Source organism: Eptesicus fuscus, chromosome 9 (assembly GCF_027574615.1).
Source record: "Eptesicus fuscus isolate TK198812 chromosome 9, DD_ASM_mEF_20220401, whole genome shotgun sequence".
Taxonomy (NCBI): domain Eukaryota; kingdom Metazoa; phylum Chordata; class Mammalia; order Chiroptera; family Vespertilionidae; genus Eptesicus; species Eptesicus fuscus.
The window spans coordinates 96,273,208-96,294,464 of NC_072481.1; the positions used below are offsets into that span (position 1 = coordinate 96,273,208).

The following is a 21,257-nucleotide window of genomic DNA, read 5'->3' on the forward strand; positions in this document are numbered from 1 at the left end:
TTCCACTTATTTATGCACTCACTGGTTGCTTCTTATATGTGCCTTGATGAGGATTGAACCCGCTACCTTGGCATTTTGGATAATGCTCTAACCAAATGAGCTATCCAGCCAGGGCTCATGTTTGGATTTTTAAATTTTATTTTAACTGATAAGTCTACATTTTTTTATAATGAAAGAAGACAAAAATTTAAAAATACTGTTCACAAAATTCAATGGAACTTGCATTAATAAGTAAATGAACAGACAGCCCCTTATTGGTGAAAAACAGCTAACCATGTTCTTTTCCTCTCTCTGCCACCATCCCCTTTGGCCCTGACTCCTTGTCGCCTGTCTCCCTTTACCCTCCCCATCTCCGACACTCTTCCCTCCCACCAGGTCTGCTTTAGCAGGCCTTCTGAAGAGGAACTGTCACTTTCACACAATGGGAGCACTAAAACAGAAACACCCAACATAGTCTTCTCTGCTACTGAATGTTCCCTGCCTCACTGGGAGGAAAACTCCACCCATCACTGGGTGGACCTCATGGAGGGAGCAGGTGGATTCCTATAAGATGCTGTCCTAAAGGGCAAAGTGACAGCCCCATGCTTCCTCAGGAAGGAAAGTTAGCACTCTATACTGACACAGAAGATGGACGGGGTAAAAAGTCCCAGGATGTGGTGATGCCAGAATGGCTATGGGAAATAAGCTAGTCCAACAAAGTCAAGCAGAATTTCTTCTGAATAAAATTAACAAAAATATACTCAAAGCATTAGAAATTAACACTAGCAACACAAATGGTCAAGAAAAACATACACTTGGGAGGAAAGAACTTCTTTGGCAATGCCTATTCAATACTCAAAGCACCTGCTGCACTGTTTGTGAACTCAAAAGGATGGCCATGCAGGGTGAGGGGGGCAGGAGGGGAGAAGGAAGGTCTCTGCTATAAAGAGACCAAATCCCTTCTGCTCTGACACCGAAGCCCAAGCCATGTTCAAAGTTATTTCCAAAACAACTTCTGCCTCCCAAGCTGAGAATCTGCTGAGTGATGGGCAAGAGATTCCAATCCATTTGCAGTTATGCTTCACATTGTAAAACTGAAAGACTTCTAGTTACAAATTACTATGCACTGTAATAACTTCTAGTTATAAATTAACTGTTAGTGGGTTCAACCTTTAAGTAGATCTATCTCCAACCTGGATTGGGGGTCAAAATGGGGCAGTTTCTACCTTTTCCCTTCTCTACCACTCCTGACTCTGACATTTACTGGTCCTGAGCTTGGGCAAGTTTTTCTGTGCTTTACTCTTCTCACCTATAATGTAGGAAAATGGCAAGAGTACCACCTCAAAGGGTTGCTGGAAGTACTAAATGATATAAAATGCTGAGAACAGTGCTTGGCTGGTATGTGATCAATGGTATTGTTGTCATTATTATTATCATCATCATGACCAGATTAAGTCCAAAGGTTGTGGTATGGGCTTCAGTGTCCATCACATCTGAATGTTTCCAAATGCACAGTTACTTCAAAGAGATCTGATTCCCAGCTCTCGCTTTGTGCTCCACACCCAGCTCCCCAAGGCTAAGCTGACAGTGCCCACCGCAGGGACCCATCAGAAGCTCACCATCTCAGTCTGGTTGTTCAGACAGGAACCACAGCAATTCTTACTGAACAAAAGCTCTGACACCGCAGACGTGCCCACACACATCACCTGCACACACAGAGCCCGAGTTTGTTTCCCACTTTTCTGGATTTCTGTGCACATCTTCAAACAATGAGGGCTTCCTGTGTCTGCTGACATTCACTTTTGCACTTGCTAAGTTGTGAGGAAGCAGCTAACCCCACCCTCTTGGCCTAGGGAGAAGCGGATCTTTGAATTTTCTACTTCCTGCCTCGTGTCTGGGCAGAGCCAGCTGCCAGTTACAGGTTTCTCAAATGAGAGGCTCTCATCAAAGACTGGGATCCAGAAGCCAGGTTTGTCTGTGGGTTTTTCTCTAGGCGGAAAAATCACCAGGTGCAGGGAAATTGTTTGTAAATCATTGCAAAGTTAAAAAGAAAAAAAAAAAAAAGGAAGTTGCAGTGTGACATGCAGAGGATTCTACTGGAAGGAAGGAAGGAAGGAAGGAAGGAAGGAAGGAAGGAAGGAAGGAAGGAAGGAAGGAAGGGAGCACGCGAGGGAGGGAGGGAGCGCGGGAGGGAGGGAGGGGAGGGGAGGGGAGAGGAGGGGAGGGAGTAGTACAGAAGAGCATTAGATGGTGGACTGGAGGAGACAATGGCCTGCTAGGAATGATGTTGAAAAACACAACAATGGCCACCAGGACTAAGACCTGAGGAGTGGTGTTAATCCATACACTCTGAAAAATAAAGATCTCTGAGAGAGTAAAAAGGAATTCCATTAATTTTTCTTTAAACATTTCTATACTGGTGATTGGGTGTAGTACGCATACATTATTTGTAATTCAAAAAGATAAAAAAATGACTAAATGAGATGTCATGCTAAAGCACAGATGGCAGTTGGACAGTATCCTAGAGAAACCACAATCCTCTCACCTGGGGCTCCACACTTGCTATGTAATCTCATCAGCACCTACTGCACGCCTGGCATGGGGTGGGTGCTAGGAACAGCTATATCCTTCCCACAGCAGATGTTTGCCCACAGGAGGTGTATGGCTCCCATTTCCAGACGAGGAGGGTGAGGAGCCTGCCCCTGGTGGAACTGCTACATACCAGGCATGAAATGGGTGCTTCTGCTGCACTGTCTGGCTCAGCCCTCACCACAGCCCCAGGGCCGAGGTTATCATCCGGTCTCACACAGAGGTTGCTTAAAGTGTCGAGGGCAAACATCTGGCTCATGGGCTGTGGGATAGCTGAAATCCAAGACAAGATCAACTCTGCAGGACCTGTTCCCCTGCTCAGTACATGCTCGAGGACCAGGATACGTATCCACATCAGACTCCTAGCACAGGGCCTTGCAATAAGTGTGTGGAATAAATGAGTAAATTCACAAGCAACTATATGGACACAACACTTCTTCCCAGCTTCTTGTGTAGATAAGCCTGACACTTGGTGAGTGTTTAAGAAATGCTTGGTGAATTAATATGTGAATAAAACACAACCACAGATCAACCAAAGGACTTGTATGCATGCATATAAGCCTAACCAATGGACACAGACAACAGAGGGGTGAGGGCATGACGGGGGGGAATAGGGGAAGTAATGGGGGAGTAAGGACACATATGTAACACCTTAATCAATAAAGAAATTTTAAAAATAATAATAAAAATAAAACACAACCACATACTAATGTTAGAATAGCTGATGGCAACAACAAAGCATCACCGCCTGAACAAAGACAGTGTGGTTGCTGCAGAACTCTCTAATGGGTGAAACCCACATAGCAAGAATCCTGGAACCATGAAGGATTCCTATGTCACTGAATATTCAGAAAATAGGTACAGATTTTAGAACAAAAAGAGTGTTAAATCTTTCCTTAAAGTTGTGCATAATGTCCCTTTATAAGAAAGTAACCTTCTATGTGTAAGGATAAAACTCTCACAAACTGTTGGCAGAAGTATTTAATTTGGTTGGTATTTATTACAATTTTTTAAAATGTTTTTATTGATTTTAGAGAGGAAGGGAGAGTGAGAGATATAAACATCAAATGATGAGAATCATTGATTAGCTGTCTCCTGCACGCCCCCTATTGGGGATCAAGCCCGCAACCCAGGTTTCAGTCCGCAGGCTGATGCTCTATCCACTGAGCGAGCCAAATCGGCTAGGGCCGTGGTTGGCAAATTGCGGCTCGCGAGCCACATGCGGCTCTTTGGCCCCTTGAGTGTGGCTCTTCCATAAAATACCATGGCCTGGGCGAGTCTATTTTGAAGAAGTGGCGTTAGAAGTTTTAAGTTTAAAAAATTTGGCTCTCAAAAGAAATTTTAATCGTTGTACTGTTGATATTTGGCTCTGTTGACTAATGAGTTTGCCGACCACTGGGGTAGGGCTACAATTTTTAATTTGTAAACACTTCACTTAATAATTCTACTTCTAAGAATTTATCCTAAACTCTGATTCAAACTCGAAGACATTCTTTCTCCCCATGAAAGCAGTTAATAATAACTCATAAATAAACCCCTAAAGATACTGGCTCTTTAATGGATTGGAAACTGCAGGTTTCCTCTGTGTATTCTGGACTTTACTGAGCACCTCCCTACCACTTGGTGCTTTTCCCAAACTACAAAGCTCACTGATTTAGGAACTCCAGTACTATTTTTAATGAGTTCTAGTAGCAATTAGCAGCTAGCTGTCAGCTTCCTGTGCTAAATTCTCTTTGAGGGAACTAGCAAAGCTGGGAGCTTTCTGGGAAAAAGAGGAATAATTATTATGCAGAGAAATCATACAGGTTGTTTTTACAATCAACTTGATTCTGAACTCATGAATTTAGGCAACAACCAGAAACTGACAGCAGTGTGTGCTGTCCTGCTTGAGGAGGGTGGAGTCTCAGATCCTATGATGAAAGTTGGCTCTCAGCCCAACAAGGCTGGCTGGTTTCTGCAGGTTTCCTCTGTGTATTCTCTCCTGTTCAGCACACCCTGTCTCCATGCTCAGGAACCAGTTTTCACTAAATTCACTCAGTGTCACACAGCATGGGTACCCAGCCCTCCCTGGAAATCAAAAATCTGTTTGCCATCATTCACTTGGCTCCTTGGGTTTCTACTCACCTCTGTGACCACAGAACATTCTGAGACAGATAAGCTAAAAATAAAAAGTCAATAGCTGACAGCAAATCAAACACATCCTATCTAATAAAGAGGGAATATGCAAATTGACCATCATGCCATCACAAAGATGGTGGCGCCCATAGCCACAAGATGACGGCACCCAGTCCCCTCAGCCCCGCCGGAGTCCCACAGTCCTTTCGGGGCGGCAGGCGCACAGTGTGGCCGGACCCGCCCTCAGCCCTTCAGCCGCCTAGGGCCAGCCCGAGGTGCAGGCAAGCCTCGGATGGTGGCTGCCCAGCTGATACCTGAGGTGCAGGTAAGCCTCAGCCGACATCTAAAGCACAGGCAAGCCTCGGATGGCGGCTGTCCAGCCACCTAGGGTGGGCCCAAGGAGCAGGCAAGCCTCAGACAGCAGCTCCCCAGCTGCCCAGGGCCACCTGAGGCTCAGGTAAACAGGGCCAGCTGAGGCTTGCACTACCTGCAGTGGCAGCAGGAGAGGTGTGATGGGGGCGTCACCTTCCCCTGATCGCCGGGTTGCCTCCTGCCCCTGAGTGCTCCCAGACTGTGAGAGGGGACAGGCTGTGCTGAGGGACACTCCCTCCAGTGCATGAATTTTCATGCACCGGGCCTCTAGTATTAAATAAGCAGCAGAAAAATGTATAAAAAGTAATGTCAATACAAGATGAGAATAATCTGCTAAAGATAAAATTGCCTCTTTTCCCAGGTGATTAAAAAGAACGGTTTCTAAAAATTTATTAATAACTAGAAAAAAATGATAAAAGATTATAAATACATTACATGGCTGCTAAATGAGTCTTTCAGCCATCTTCTTTATATCATGTTCAAACATGTGTACAGAATTAAAATGAAGGTAAGAGGTCCAATTGGAACTTGCAAGCTCATACCACTCAGTCAACACTGGCCACGAGGTCCAGCATGAGGATGAGGGTCCAGTCCATAAGGGGTCTAGCACAAGTGGTGGCCACCTCCAGACCAGACTTTGAATAAACCAAGTTTACACCTTGTTTCGATCATGGGTGAGAAGGCTAAAGCTGACCTCTTAAAAAGCAAACTTACCTTTGGGTGGAAACACCCAAATGTCCATCAATAGATGAATGAATAAACAAAATGTGGTATATACATAAAATGGAATATTATTCAGCCTTAAAAAGGAAGACAATTCTGACACATGCTACAGCATAGATGCACCTTAAGGACATTATGCCAAGTGAAACCAGCCAGACACAAAAGGACAAATACTGCATGATTTCACTCATGTGAGGCCCCTAGAGTAGTCAGATTCATAGACACAGAGTAGAATGGTAGTTACCAGGGGCTGGGGTGGGGAGAAGGAGGTAGTGTCTAATGGGTACTATCATTAGTACTAAGTGGGTATTAAAAGTACTAACTTCCAGTTGGGGAAATCAAACGGTTCTGGAGAAGGATGGTGGTGATGGTTACAAGCAATGTGAATGTAGTTAATGCCACTGAATTGTACACTTACAAATTGTTAAAATGGCATATTTTACATTATACATATTTTACCACAATAATACAAAAGAAAAGAGAACTCACCTTTGAAGTTGCCAATATACAGGCCAGGCAGGATCTAGGGAAGAGACACAGACCAGATGTGAGTGTTAGGGACCTAAAACTGACAGTGTTTTGCGTAGAGGCTGAACCCTCAGCAGAGTAGCTGGAGCACAGCGCAGGCTTGTCACCTGCCACATCCACTCCCAGCACCTCCCTAGATGGACATCACACACAAGTGAGCATCCCTGTCTCCAGGCTCTTGCCTTCCCATGGCCAATAGTAAGCCTGCCCAAATAACCTATTGATGGTCGCATGTTGGTGCCCATCGATTCGTGGACCTTGAAAGACCAGGATTCTCCATGACTCCTCCTTTTCTCAGTATACTCTACACACACCCTCTACACCTGCTGCACATACAAGGCTTCTCTCACAGCTCTAGCAAACCTGCCCTCTGCTGTCTGAGGCCTTTGTGCATGCTGTTCCCACTGTTAGGCAGCTATGACTCATGCCCAAAGGAGTCCTGTCCTGATCCCCAAGTCTGGAGTAGACCTTGCTTCAGTGCCCACAGTCTGCTGTGCTCTCCTTGTAGTGACGCTATCACAGGGGCACTACAAGGTGAAGGTCTGTGCCCACTGCTGGGCTGGAAAACTTTCTGGGCAGCAAACACATCCTGTCACTCACAGCTGCACACCCAGCTCCTGGCTCAGGGCTTGGCCCATGATTATCTTTCAACAAAAAATTGCTAAATGAATGAATGGACTGTCTAAATGGGCAAGTTAATTAAGAATATACATTTGCTCCTAAATGTCTGCTTCTCCTAAGACAGTGTTTTCAAACCAAACTATCCACCAGAATCTGTTAAAAATTCAAATTTCTGGACAAGCCCTCAGCCCCAGCCCCCATATAAAATGATTCAGTAGATCTGAGATGAGAACGGGGACTTATTTTTCACACTTTGCAAAATACGAAACCAGAAAATCATCCCTGTCTTTCCAATACATTGCATGGAAACTCTAAAGTCCAATTAGGGACACTGCTGCAGAAGCTACAGTACCAGACAGATTTCCCAGTGCACACAGCACACAGGTCTTGATGACACTTCCCTACAGATCCCCAGTGCCCAAGCAACACCCTCATGTCAGCACCACTACCCTGTACCCGGCTCTGCTCCACACTCCCTATTTTTTGCTCACTTCCACTAAGAGATCTGAAAGCAGCACCCAGTGATGCTCTTCAGGGCATGGATTTTATTGGGCATCTGCCTTGCTAAAAACCGATGGCATATGCACCAACGACAGTAGGGCCTGACCTACTCTATACAAAGCAGCCACATTTGGGTTCTTTTGTTGAGACCACAGACCCTGATGTAGGCCTTTTAATCCAGAAAAAATACACAAATGCAAATAAGTTTCACAGACCATCAGGCAAGTCACCAACTAGCAAAGTCCTACCCACCCTGAAAGCAGCATCCCCACCGGTACTCCAAGGACCAGTTGGAGGTTACTGACCGGAGACTCCTCCCTCCTCTGGACTCCACTTAGCACTTCCTTCCACTCCTCAGCCCTCCCCTCTGACTTACTGCAATAGCTTCCTAGACATCTCCCTACCTCTGGACTTGGCAACTCCAAAGATTCCTCAACCTACCTCCAAGGTGCAAAGCTCACCATGTGATATTTCAGATTAAGATCTTCTTAGGGCTCCAAGTAGCTATCAGGACGACACCTACATATGACACCTCAGCAAGTGAGACTTGCAAGGACCGAGGTTGCCATGTCTACAGCCTCTGCCCTATGCCTAGCACCTCCCCCCATCTTCCCCTCCAAGGAAGACATAGGCCAGGCCCCCCAACCCAGCATCCAGGTTTTATGGGAAACAACCCAATTTTCAAACACAGTCAACTACATTAAGAAAAACAATCTTAAACATTGCGATAGATAAGTAAAACACAAGTGCAGGCTGACTGCTGCCCACAACAGTCTAATTTACCTGCTGCCTGCATCATATGTGTGAATATGTTTTCTCTAAACTCAACTGGTTTCCCCTAGATTGGTAGGTACTCAAGTACTAGTAAATGTTTTTTTTCAATGAGCAAATAAACACTATGAATAGGGTGGGAGAGTCAAAGCAAGGAAAGGAGAGATATGAAAACAAATGGTGAATGAAACCTGTGAGATCAAATTTTGTCCCTTTCTGCCCTGGCTGGTTTCCGTCTGGGGTCAGTGAACCAGGCTGGGGCACTGGGGCTGGGCTGAGGAAAGCAGCACCCTGAGGGCTAGAGCTGGCAAAGGCAGAGATCTGAGCTTACTAAAATCAAGAAGCCAACTTACTAAAGTCATTTAAGATGCACATTCTGTATTCAGTTAAAATCTTTTTAAGTAATATAAGGAGAGAACAGAGTTATGTCAGTAAACTTTTAACTCAATTTTCCAGACCAGAAGAGTAAGCTAGAGTTTCAAGGGCTGGAAATAAAAAGCAAATTGCTCAATCTCAGTTTCTGCAGTTTCTGCCACATAAAATTACAAAACAAGATCAAGGACGGCTGGAGGATTGACCACTGGCAGGGAGAAAAATTCCATTTTTGTTTTCTAGGGGAATAAAAGGCCATAAATATTTAAATTTCTATACAAATCATACTTAAGACTGTAATTCAAACTTAAAAATCAAAAAATTTGACCTTATTTCCCCAATATTATTGTTACTAATAAACCCTAAGTTCAAAAAAGGAGACAAAGTGAAACAAAATAATTTTCCAGCAGACAGATGCTTGTAGAGGAGCCCAGGGAAGGCGTGAGAATTCATCTGGGACAGCATGGACAGTGAACTCACACCTGGTAGGCAGTAAGGACAGATCAAGGAAAATAGTAAATGCAACTTGGGAATATTCTATGACTCTCAAAGAATAAGTTCAGAATTGGTCCTAATCACCTTTGGGCCTTGGAAATAACTGTTCCTTCCCTTTGCCAAGGATATCCTTTCCCTATTGTTCACCTAGGCCAGTGGTCGGCAAACTCATTAGTCAACAGAGGCAAATATCAACAGCACAACGATTAAAATTTCTTTTGAGAGCCAAATTTTTTAAACTTAAACTTCTTCTAACGCCACTTCTTCAAGATAGACTCGCCCAGGCCCTGGTAGTTTGTGGAAGAGTCACACTCAAGGGGCCAAAGAGCCGCATGTGGCTCGCAAGCCGCAGTTTGCCGACCACGGACCTAGGTGGTTCCTTGTTACTTAGGTGTCCTATGAGATGACAACTCCTGGGGAGGTCTTTCATGACCACCGAACTCCCTAACACCTCTACTATGTCACCTTTCATTTTCTTCATTGCATTTATCAAGACCTAAAATTATTTTTTTGCTTACTTTTCTGATTGACCTTGAAACAGGGTCTTGTGCCCTGCTGTGTCCCAAAAGCCTGCCACTGAGTCTGGCACATGAAGAGATAATCACTGAAGGAAGATGCTGACACTGCTGGTCAAAAGATTCTTACTTTTGTTAAAGGACTGTCTGGAGATAGGTAATGAAAGGTAGTCTCCTTCTGCAGTAATACTTTGAGACCATGCTAAAAATTTTCCACGGTTGATGGCTCCCCTTGATCAATATTGTTCTCATCCACACCTTACTAACACTATTCACACAGAAATGCATAAAATCAAATCCTTAGCTGCAAGAATGATCTTAAGCACAAAAGGATACTGTTTCTAAGGCAGGAAATATTTTGAGTCTACTTTTTAAACATTTCTTAGTATTTCAGGATGCCATGGAATCTAAGACCACAACCCAAACAGATATAAGGGAGAAAATTCCTGATCAAGCAGTAGTACAAGGTAATGGGGGTGAAGGAAGCTTATAATTCTCCCTAGGTCAGAAAGGACTTTCTGAATTTTAAAGCCACGGGTGAGGGGGAGAACTCTGGGGGATTCCTAAAGGGTTAAATGTCACAGACTTTCTTAATGCCATGAGGCTAAGAACTTAACCAGTTTGCACGTACAAAAGGAAGAATCTGAGAATACTCTTGTGTGCACTTACAGGCCTTAAGCATCTGTTCCTTCGATATGAAATGAATCTGCAATGCTGAAAAGAGAAAATGTGCAGGTAGTGTAGAGAAGATAGAGACCACCAACACAGCGCCGTCTGTCCATCAGCCCCACAGACACAGCGGTACAGGGGTGCCACTCACAGTGCACTTGCCTCCCACAGAGGGAGTCCTCTCTGTGATTTGCTTCGGACCAACTTGGACAGCACATTATTTCCCACTACAGGGTCTAAAACAGTGCCTGGACGATAGCAGGTATTCAATAACATAATTTGATGACTAGGTAAATGGACAACTGAATAGATTATGAAGGAAGTGAAGTCAGGTGCCGCCATGTGGAAACTGCAGCATCTAACAGCACAAAGATGTCTGACCTTCTAGCTCCTTCCCATACTAAACAGTGCTTCTCTACCTCTTAGGCCCTCTTTGGCCTTTTAAGAATGACTGGGTTCCAGATAACACAGGCATCAGGAGATTCTGAGTGAAGAACCCTAAGTAAGTGGTTCTCAATGAGGGATGATCTGGCCCTCCAGGGGACATCTAGTAGTAATACCTGGGCACATTTTTAGTTGTCACATGTAGGAAGGGGACTACTGGCATCTAGTGGGTGGAGGCCTGGGATAGTGTTAAACCTCCTACATAGTGCACAAGACAGTCCCCACAACAAAGAATGCTGCAGCTCAAACGCAATACTGCAGAGGCCGGGAAACCCTGGTCTCTGCCTTGGGGGCATAGCCCCTGAGCTATTTCCCCTTGAACTATATCCTTTAGCAACTGTACTACTTTATCTTCCTAAGGAGAAAAGAGCTATGCTACCACAGGGGACGACCATATCCAAGGCAGATGCCATCACTACTGTAACTACTGATGTGCCAAATTCAAGTGCAGATTTGCACTTTACAGTTTGTAAAAATGTCTTCTAATCAATTCTCATTTGCTTCTCTCAAGAATCTGGGCAGAAACTGGGGGAAGTATTATTAAACTCATTTTAGAGCAAATAGGAGACTAGATAAGCTACCCACCATCCCTATGAATCAAGGGAGATAGAGAAAAGAAAGCTCAGAAACATTCACAGTAAAAAAAGAAGGAACTCTTGCCATTTGCAACAGCATGGATGGACGTGGAGAGCATCATGCTAAGTGAAACAAGCCAGTCAGAGAAAGATAAATATCATATGATCTCACTCATTTGTGGAATATAATGAATAACATAAACTGAAGAACAAAAATAGAGCCAGAGGGGAAAAATATACTAGAATATAATAGAAGTAATCCTGTTATTTGCAGATTTTTAATATTTCCTACAACTTTTGTGATATACTATATTAGTACAGTTTTGGTAATATTATTATACTTAAAATCCTTTTATTCTTGAAATATTACTGTTTATTGTATGTAATATTATATGTAAGATAATTTTTCTTGAATAATTGGTGGTTATTGCATGTAACATCATATTTAAAATCATTTTTTCTTGAGATATTAATGTTTATTGCATGTAACAGTATTATATTTAAAATTGTTTTTCTTGAAATAAAAGAAAAAACTGAAAGGAAAAAGAAAAGAAACATTCAGTAACTTGCTCAAGATTGCAGCATGAAGCAGCAGAGTGGGAGACACGTTAAGTCAGGCTTTCTAGTAGCTTGTCCCTCTTTCTTTTACAATGTGGGCTTCTCATCTAAAAGTGATGCACTCATTGAAGTGTTTGCCTCCTATTACCATAAGCAAGTTTCCCATGAAATACTGGGACAACATCCCTTTTCACCCGGAAGGTTGCTTTTAGAGGACACAGAGCAGAGTGAGAGGAAGGAAGAAGCTACCAGACTGGGCAGCTGGGTGCTGGATGAATTGAGCCAACCATTCAGTCAGTGGGCGAAAAGACATCAACCAGAGCCAGAAGATGCTCTCAGCTCCTACCCTAAGATGGTAACATATTAGCCCACTTCTAGGTCATTAGTTCAGGTTGATCAAGATAAAAACATACATTTGGAGACCCATTTGGGCCCGTTTCTCCAATATAATGCTGGCTAGAAAAACTGGATATTTGTTTTTAATGGGGTATTATAGTACTACTTAAGACTAATAAGATGATAATGAGATAGTCATTTTCTTTATAGGTCCTCCCCAAAAGATTGGGGGGTTTAGACACTTGAGAGAACTTTGAGTCAATTAGGAGTTTGCAAAGGCTCCAAAGAAACATGATATTTGCATGCAATCGCCTATTTAGTTTAACTCCAATCCTCAAAAGAGACATTTACTAGTCTGACCCTTTTAGCAGCACAGAGGCACTCTGTGTTATGGCTATGAACTCAATCATCTGGCTTAGAGTCCAGGCTCTGCCACTCACCAGATGGGTAACTTTGGGCTGGTCACTTAAACTCTGTGTGCCTCATCTGTAAAACAGGAATACAAATAACAGTATCTACTGTGCAGCGCTGTGGTGAGGATCAGAGGTAAAGTCTCAAGACTTGCCCTGGCATACAATAAGCCCATTAGTAATTATAATTTTGACCAGTTCAGAGAATCTATTTGGGAATTGCACAAAAAGGAATGAAATGATAGTTTTAGTTGCCTCCCTTTCTCTCCTTTTGCTTTATCAATGTCAAACATGAAGAAAGAGAGGAGGTGGCTTTCCTATTTTGCAATTAATTTGGAACTCTGGGAAGCTTTCTCAAGTTATTTTTTTCACTACCTTTAGAATTCATTTGGACTGAACTGACATCCCAGGTCAAAGGAAAGGCTTCTCTTATCTTCAAAATCAGTGGGAACTGGGTTCCAAACTCAGTCCTGCCACTTCGTTGCATTTGGTAGGACCTTAATCATGCTACTTCATCTCTCCCAGTCTCCATTTCCACTGTACAAAAAGGAAAAGACAGGCTGTAGTGAGGCTTAGATTTTATAAACTGCAGGCACATATGAGGCCAAAAAAAGAATAAATCACAATTGCTGTGTTCTCTTTCTGTATTTCCTCATCATCTTCAATTGGCCAGAACAAAGCCTTTCTCCCTTATACTCTCTGTGTAACACACTGTGTACACCTAACTGAGATGGGCATGATGCTCTCCCCGAGACTGGAACATATGGATAAGATCCTCCCGAGGGCTTGAAATATAAGTAAAAACTCCAAGCAGTCAGAATGGAATCTGCATTGTTTAGTTCATAAGTTTTCTTTGGTCAAGGATGACTAACTTGACAGACTGGAAAGAAATCTTGTCCCAGTAACCTCAGGACACACGTACTGTAAATTACGTTTTCAGTTTGAAGGGCATTATATATTACTCATAAAAGTGCTTAGAAAAGCATTTCTATGGTTAGCACCTTATAATAATTCCACTGATCCTGCAAATCAACCTTTTTTTTTTTTATAGACAGGGAAAATATGAAGCCTAATTCCAAGTCACACAATAAGACATGAACAAACTCTAGTTAAGGCTTTTAATTTCTGGCTTCCAGCAACCTACTTTGCCACTAACTAACCTTGTAACTTTGAGCAATTCATTCTGATCTCAGCTTAAACATCTCTACCCAAGCAGGATCCTTGGCCTGGCCTAAATGATACTTCAAGCCTTCTCTCATCACATCTACCTACCCCATGCTCCTGAAATTGCCTACTATCTCATCCTGGAGCTTGTATTCCTCCCCACCCTGTGTTTATGCGGGCCTTCTCTCTCTTTCTCTCTCTCACTTACACACACATACACACCCATGTTGTGTAATACAGCAGCCATTAGCCACAATGGCTGAGTACTTAAAATGAGATGTGATTTACGTATAAAATCTACACCAGACTTTGAAGACGTAGTACATAAAACTGTAAACCATTCTATATATAATTTTATATAATGGATACATGTTGAAATGACAAAATTCTGAATATATTTCAGTTAAATAAAATATATTACTAACTTTAATTTGACCTGTTTCTGTTTACTTTTTTAATGTGGCTACTAAAAAAATCTAGATTAAATACTTGGCTCACATATTTCTATTGGGCAATCGCTGGTCTACACTGAAGGTTCTGTCTGTGTCATTACCATCACACTTTCACCCCACCCGCTCAACTAGCACAGCACCTGACTATAATAGCAAGTACACAATAACTATTTGTTGAATTACGGATGTTTCTAAATCTGTATGTTTCTCCATCTCTACATTGGAGATAGTGGTTCTATTTACAACACAAGATGGTTAGGATAATAACATCATCAAGTAATCTATTACTTCCTTTGAAGGGTAAATTTATAATATGACTTTTTGCTGAAAAGCCTGAAATTTTGAACTCTTGGGCAATCATTTGTATTTTGAAATATGTTCTTTTGAGTTATAATATAAATGTGATAAATGAAATGCTGAAAGAACTGGAGAGTAAGCCAGGTAAGTGGGAAATACTGTTGAAAGAACCGAAGGAAAGCCGAGGCATGACCCCAGTTAATGGGAAAGCAGACAGGGCCCACAAACTTGTGCAAGTGGCTTTACTGTTGTTCTGTGTTGATTTAATTAGCGGAAGACTCATGCATGGTGCCGATGAATTCCAGTACTAATGGGGACATAGGGCAAGTGGTTATCCAAAAGCCAAATAGTCTGTTTCCAAATTTGATCACTACCCCACCATCCACTCCCCCAACCCCCAACAAAAACATCACACAATGAATACAATTCTGGTTACCAAAAACCCCTCAGATATGCAAGCCCAAAACATACAGTTCTTTCATCAGCTGGATCTGCAGAACACAAGAAACAATGCGGGCAGGTGGAGTTAAGAGGGTACACAGGGCTACTTCTACTGTAAGTCTCCTTCCCCACCTTGTCACCTAGCACTCCCTACCCCACCTTTGACACTCCAGCTAAAGGAACCAGGTCATTGCTGACCCCAGTGCTGAGACAAATAAAAAAAGAAAGCCACATTGTTACATCCACCGAACGTGAGTGCTGAATGCATGTGGAGAAGTGAGTGAGTGAGTGGGATTCAATGGGGAAGGAGCAGCAGGCCAGAAGCTACTCTCCGATCCAGGACCATTTCACAGACCTGTGAATTTGTACTTGTTGAGGGCTTTAAAAAAGTCTTTGTAAATCTTTCCTTTAACCCCCCAGTACCAGATCACAAAACCTTTAACACGAATACATACATCCCAGGCCACTCTCAGCGGAAGAGCTTGCACCTCTCCTGCCACTGCCCACCAGTGGCAGGAGAGGGACAAAACCAGCCCCCAGCCGGGAAGAAGCGCGGGCAGGCGGTGGCGGCCGGGCTAGAGAAGAGAGCCGCGCTGCACGGGTTTCCAGCGGGCACGACCCGCAGTCCGCCAGCCCACGGGTGGGCCTCGGAGCCGCAGCCACCCAACCCAGAATCCAGCAGATCTGCTCCGCGCTCCCACCCGTCGCCCCGCCCTACACGGGGCGTTTAAAACACCTGAGGACGCGGGCCCGTCAATTCTCGGTCCACAGGACTGGTCTGTGCACACGAAAAATAAACAAAACCTGCGGAGAAAAGGAGGTTAGAGGCTAGAAGACCCCTATCGACCGGTTTTCTAACGACACCGTGAGGACGCCTCCGGAGCCGGGGGGGGGAGAGAGGGAGGAGGACCGCCGCGCCCGAGCTCGGCGGCTGGGGGGCGGGGGAGCGGAACCGCGACCCGCACGGCGGAGGGTGCGCAGGCCGTCTACCCGCAGGCGGGGGCTGCGCGCCGGAAGCGGGCCCACAGGGACGCCCCCAAATGCCGGGGGCCCGGCGCCGCCCCGGGCACCGCCCGCCTCCCCCTCCGCGGGAGGCACGTGTGGGGAGCCCGGCGCGCCCGCCGCAGGGAGGCCGAGAGGGGGAGGCGAAACCTGCGTGAGCGAGAGGCAGACACGTTACCTTGTTCATCCCATTCCCCATGGCGGCCGGATGCGCGCTCCGGCACCCGCTCCGACACCCGGGCTCTGAGGGCGCAGGCTCCCTAGTGGCGGGGCCGGGAGGCCGCGGAGCAGGTGGGGCGGGAGGGAGGAGGCGCTGGGGAGGAATTTCGTGCACTGACTACCAACAACAACAACAACGGGAATCTGGGACGTCCGGCGGCGCGGCTGGCTCCCGGCCCGGCCGGACCCTGGGGTTTCCGCTCGTCCGCCCCGGACTTCCCGGCTCGGCCGGGCAGAGCAGCGGCGTCCCAGCCGGGAACTGGTGCCGCTCAGCCCGTCCGCCCCGAGGGAGGCCCTCGCCCCCGCCCGCCGGCTCCCTGGGATTGTGGTCGGGCTCCGGTGGCCGGCGGGGGAGGGGCGCGGGCCGCGGCTCCGGCGGGCGGCGGCCTCGAGCGCGCAAGCGCGTCCCCTCGCCAGCCGGCGGGCGGGGGCGGGGCGGGGGTCGCGCAGGCGTGCCCCACCCGGCCGAGCGTCACGGGCCGCCCGGGAGGGCAGAGTCACCCCGACTTCCGCCAGCCTCTGCCCCGGGACACCGCGCGGGGCGGGGGCGGGGGCGGGGCGGTTCCGAGCAGCCGTCGCCCCGCCGGGACCGGCTCGGTGAATCAGGTGCTCATCACCGCGCGGCGGCCCCAGCCCGGCCTGGGGATTTCTGTGGCCCGCCCCCACCCACGGGGACCGAGAAGGCGCGCCCGTTGAGGAAAGGTGGGCTCGGTTACTCATCTCCGGAATGGCCCTACCTCCCTCTCCGGGGGGAGGAGATGGCCGGCCGCATCTCTGACCTCAGGCCGCGGCTCTGTGCATCTAGTGCGTCCCCGGCCGTAGCAAAGTTGTTTTGAATATTCGGTCACCCTCACTAGACTTGAACTTCTTCCCTGGGGACAGAATCCTTGAGACGGGGGTTTCTCAGTTCCATGTCTGGATGCTCACCAATGCCTTGGGCACACTAGGTGCTTAATAAATATTTGTTAAATGAACACACGCAGCAGTCTGATGTGGCTGAGCTCACCCGTGACCGCATTTCATCTACTCCCCCTGCTCACCAGTTCCAGCCGCATGGGCTTTCTGGGGGCTCCTCAAACCTGCCTACCAGGACGGATCAGCACTTGGGCCTTTGTGTGGGCTGTGCTCTCTACCTAGACGTCTCAATCTTAATCTCTGGGCATGTCACCAAGTGTCACCTCAAAGAGGCTTTTCCTGACCATCCAATCTACTAGTAGCTACTCCAGTCACTACCATATTAATCCCGTAGTGTTTTCTTCATACCACTTAACAATGGGACATCATCATATTGATTGGCTCACATTTTATCTGTCTCACTAGAAAACAAACTCCAAAGGAACTGTACCTTGCCAGTCTTACTACTATAGTCACCTGGCCTGGCACAGCACCTGGCACAGATAGGGGCTTCCGTAAATATTTGTTGAATAAATTAATGAATTTCAGGGGGTTCAGAAAGCAGCAGTGAGAAATGCTGACATTTTGAAAACTTGTAGACTCTATCTTGGCCGTTTCTTTCCTTGTATGCCACATCTTCTGTGAAACCAAACGTCCACATGTAGGAAGCCACTACTCAGAATGCACCCAAATTGTTTACTTTAGGTAAGATGGGACCCAGATCAGGCATCGCACTTCCTGCCCCTTGTTTCTGAGTGTTCCTTTCCTACCACCTTCACTTCCTCTTCTCCCTCCTGTCTCCCAGTCATCTGGGCAGCCCACCTCTTACTCCTCTGCTCCTCACCATAGTTATTTTTACTGGCTTCCTTCTTGTAGACAACACAGCATGATTAGTGGACTGCTTGGGGAATCCCAAGACCCACCTTTGTTCCTAAATCTCAGAGTGATGTTAGGCAAGATGATCAACTTTTCTGAACCATTTTCTTCCTCCTTAATATAAGCATTGGACTATGAAGTTTTGAAGGTCCTTTTCAGCAATCAGTGAACTGCTTCTGTTTCCCTCCACTCTACTTGTCTGTTGTTGCTGCCATAGCCATTTGAACTTTTGAGAACACAACCAGTTCATAAATCGGTACTTGTCTATAAATGACAAAAGCATACCCAATTTTATTTTTTTAATCATTCATTTGGAACATGTCCTTTCTCCTATTCAGTTCTTGACAAACTTATTTCTCTAGCTCAGATCACCTGCTTAACAGTTTCTCCTAGACTCAGAACCTGCCAGGCTATCTTTTAACAGCCAATGTTGGCACTCTGGCCTGCATTTAGTATAGCTCTGTAATATCCACATGCTCAGATTCTCCATTTTAGATTTCACTTTCTCAATTTTTATTGTTTTTGGTTAAATAAGAAAAGAGAAGACCATTAACATAAATCAGAAGAGTCAGGTTTTTAATATTATTTTGTGTGTGTGGTGGGGGAGTCTCCATAAAAGACTGTCTCTCCTTCATTCTGTTCTAGACCTCACACCACCTCCCTCCATTGTAACAGTTATTATCAGTTTGTCAAGTCTTGCATTTTCTATGACTAAAAAAGAAAAGGGAAAGTCTAATCCAATTTGGCAACATGTCCTCATTTTTTTCTCTTTCCGTAGTGCCACCTCAGAGCGGAAGCTCTCCTGTTGACCCAATGGCCTGCCCACTTCCAAGCTCCATTCCTTTCCTCCTCCTTTTATAGCTCCTGATGATAGGAAGAAGGGAAGGAAGCAAACTCCCAGTCAATGCTGGCATGCTTCACATCTAAAGGAGAATCTATTTGCATTCTCTCATAAAGTTTTTAAGGCATGATAAGCTTAGTAGAATTTCACTCCATGTAAGATTTTTGCATCCACTTTCCTTCCTGCCATTTTTCTGTCTCTCAGCACACTAAACACCACAGACGTTGGCAACAACTCCTAAATAAGCCTTCCTTTGTGCCCAGTGAGAAATGGTCTGTTAGTCATGTGGGCCAGCTGGTTCATACACATGTGGTTAAGGGCTGGTTAGTGAGCAATTCTTTGAACTTTAAGGTGAGAGTGTGTGATATCCACAAGCAGAAGCTTAACCATTAAAGTCAGCCAAGTCATCAGGTGTCATGGATAATTTCAGAGAACTGAGGTGAACTGCCCAAGTGAGAAGTAGTTATATAATCTTCCTTGGCCTTTTGAACATACTGTAATCTAGAGATTCTCAACCTTTAACACTGCTGACATTTTGGGCTGGGTGATTAATTTTTGTTGTGGGGCTGTCCTGTGCACTGTAGGCTATTTAGCAGTATTCCTGGCCTCTGCTACCATTTGACAGTAGCACCCCTCGGCTATGACCATCAGAAATGTCTTCAGCCTTCAGAGAGCAAAATGTACTTCCTGCCACTATTACCTGTATAATAAAGGCACAGAAATGAAATATCTTTCTTTCTTTGTCATTCTTTCCTTCTTCTTTTTCTCCCTTGATAACCAGTTAAATCTACACTGATAATGTTAGTTCTTTGCAGAATTCTTAGGTCACACTGTCCAATATAAAACAAATTAAGAACAAGAAGTTAAAATGAAGAGCTAACCTAACCAAAGCATGACTGAAAGTAGAAGAGAACTAGAACCTCATGAATTGTGAAGAGAAGAATAATGGTGGCATCTAGAACTACCAGATGGAAGCACAAAGCATCTTCTGTTTCTCCAGAATGTCTAGAAAGAGGATATCCAGGGGACTGCTGCAGGTCATGCAGAACAGCTGACCATGAGTGTGGGCCCTCAGTGACCTCAGCCTCTAGATGGCCACTGATTTCAGCCTCCAAGCAGTCTTCTGATTACGAACTTGGTTTCTTCTTTACACTTAAGAGGTTTGGGGAGCTCAAATCTCAGAGCACAAAAATCTGGAGACTGGCATCAGAGAAGAACAGCAAGTGGGTATCTAGGTAGGCTGTTAGGGCAGAGATACAGGGTTGGAGAATCTGGGAGGAGGTAAATGGATATATGCTAGCAGGCATTTAGTTGGGAGTCAATGAAGTCTGTCAGCATGTAGAACTTCTGGGAGGGTTGGCAGAGGCAAGGCCAGCCTGGGAAGAATGGAATTATTAGGCAAATTATAGAGCAGGGGATCAGGCAAAGGGGAAGTTAGAGCCCTGGTCCCCAAAAATTGGGTGGAAGGTGACACAATTGTCAGCCTACAGGTCATAACATGTATGCCTGTGTATTGTCAGTACATTTGGTTTCCAAAGTCATAGCTTCATTAGGGTAGGTAGGACCAATTATCATCTGTCTTAATACCCAACACCTAAACCAGTTCCTGCAATGTGGAGAAACTTTCAGATGTTTGTTCATGAAGGAAAGAAAATACAACTGGGAGGTTACTGCATTTGTCCAGGTGTGAGGTTCACAAATAATGAATCCTTTTTTATAGGCCAATTACTCCATCGACACTGTGTCTACCTACCTGTCTTCCTTTTCTAGAACAATGCAATTTCCATGTGGGATGGCTCCGTCATCTAGGAGTGACCGAAGTTCTATTGTCCTTTGTTTTTTTAAGCAGATGCAGTATATGCTGGTGTGTGTGTGTGTGTGTGTGTGTGTGTGTGTGTGTGAGAGAGAGAGAGAGAGAGAGAGAGAGAGAGAGAGAGAGGAGGAGAGAGAGAGAGAAAGAGAGAGAAAGAGAGAGGTCAGTCTTTGCACACAGTGCTGTCACGTATTGCTGAATGCTCCTTGATTGCAGCCATAGCTGTAGTTGGCAGAGCTCAGTACTTTCAGTAGCTCTGCCCTTGACATCATGCTGTTTTTGATCTTTGGTTAAGAAAATACATAGGTCAGCCCTGACTGGTTTGGCTCAGTGGATAGAGCGTCGGCCTGCGGACTCAAGGGTCCCAGGGTTCGATTCCGGTCAAGGGCATATACCTTGGTTGTGGGCACATCCCCAGTAGGGGGGTGTGCAGGAGGCAGCTGATCGATGTTTCTCTCACATCGATGTTTCTGACTCTCTATCCCTCTCTCTTCCTCTCTGTAAAAAAATCAATAAAATATATTAAAAAAGAAAATGCATAGGTCAAGTAAAACCATTCCTGGCTTATGGACATCCATCTTGTAGGTGGGCTATTTTCCTTGTCTGGAATGGTTTCACTTGACCTATGTATTTTCCTATCTCTGCCAAGGAAGGTCTACCAGAGATAATAAACAGGTCCTTTAAA

At 45.3% G+C, this 21,257-nt stretch overlaps 1 protein-coding gene across 6 annotated transcripts in view; it reads right to left on the minus strand.

The window, feature by feature from the left end:
- DUSP22 (dual specificity phosphatase 22) overlaps nucleotides 1–16,566 on the minus strand; it is a 62,595-nt gene extending 46,029 nt beyond the window's left edge. Inside the window, exons 1-3 of one of the 6 annotated variants that reach the window (XM_054721579.1) lie at nucleotides 16,108–16,533; nucleotides 15,664–15,731; nucleotides 6,268–6,301 (exon numbers count right to left, since the gene is read on the minus strand). Coding sequence is in view for 5 of the 6 variants with exons in the window: in XM_054721576.1 (XP_054577551.1) it covers nucleotides 6,268–6,301; nucleotides 16,108–16,128 (55 nt within the window). In the remaining variant the exon portion in view is untranslated. Of the gene's footprint in view, nucleotides 1–6,267; nucleotides 6,302–15,663; nucleotides 15,732–16,107 lie in introns of all 6 variants that reach the window. The other 5 variants (XM_054721576.1, XM_054721577.1, XM_054721574.1 and 2 more) reach the window with 5 other exon arrangements.
- Nucleotides 16,567–21,257: the final 4,691 nt, after the last annotated feature.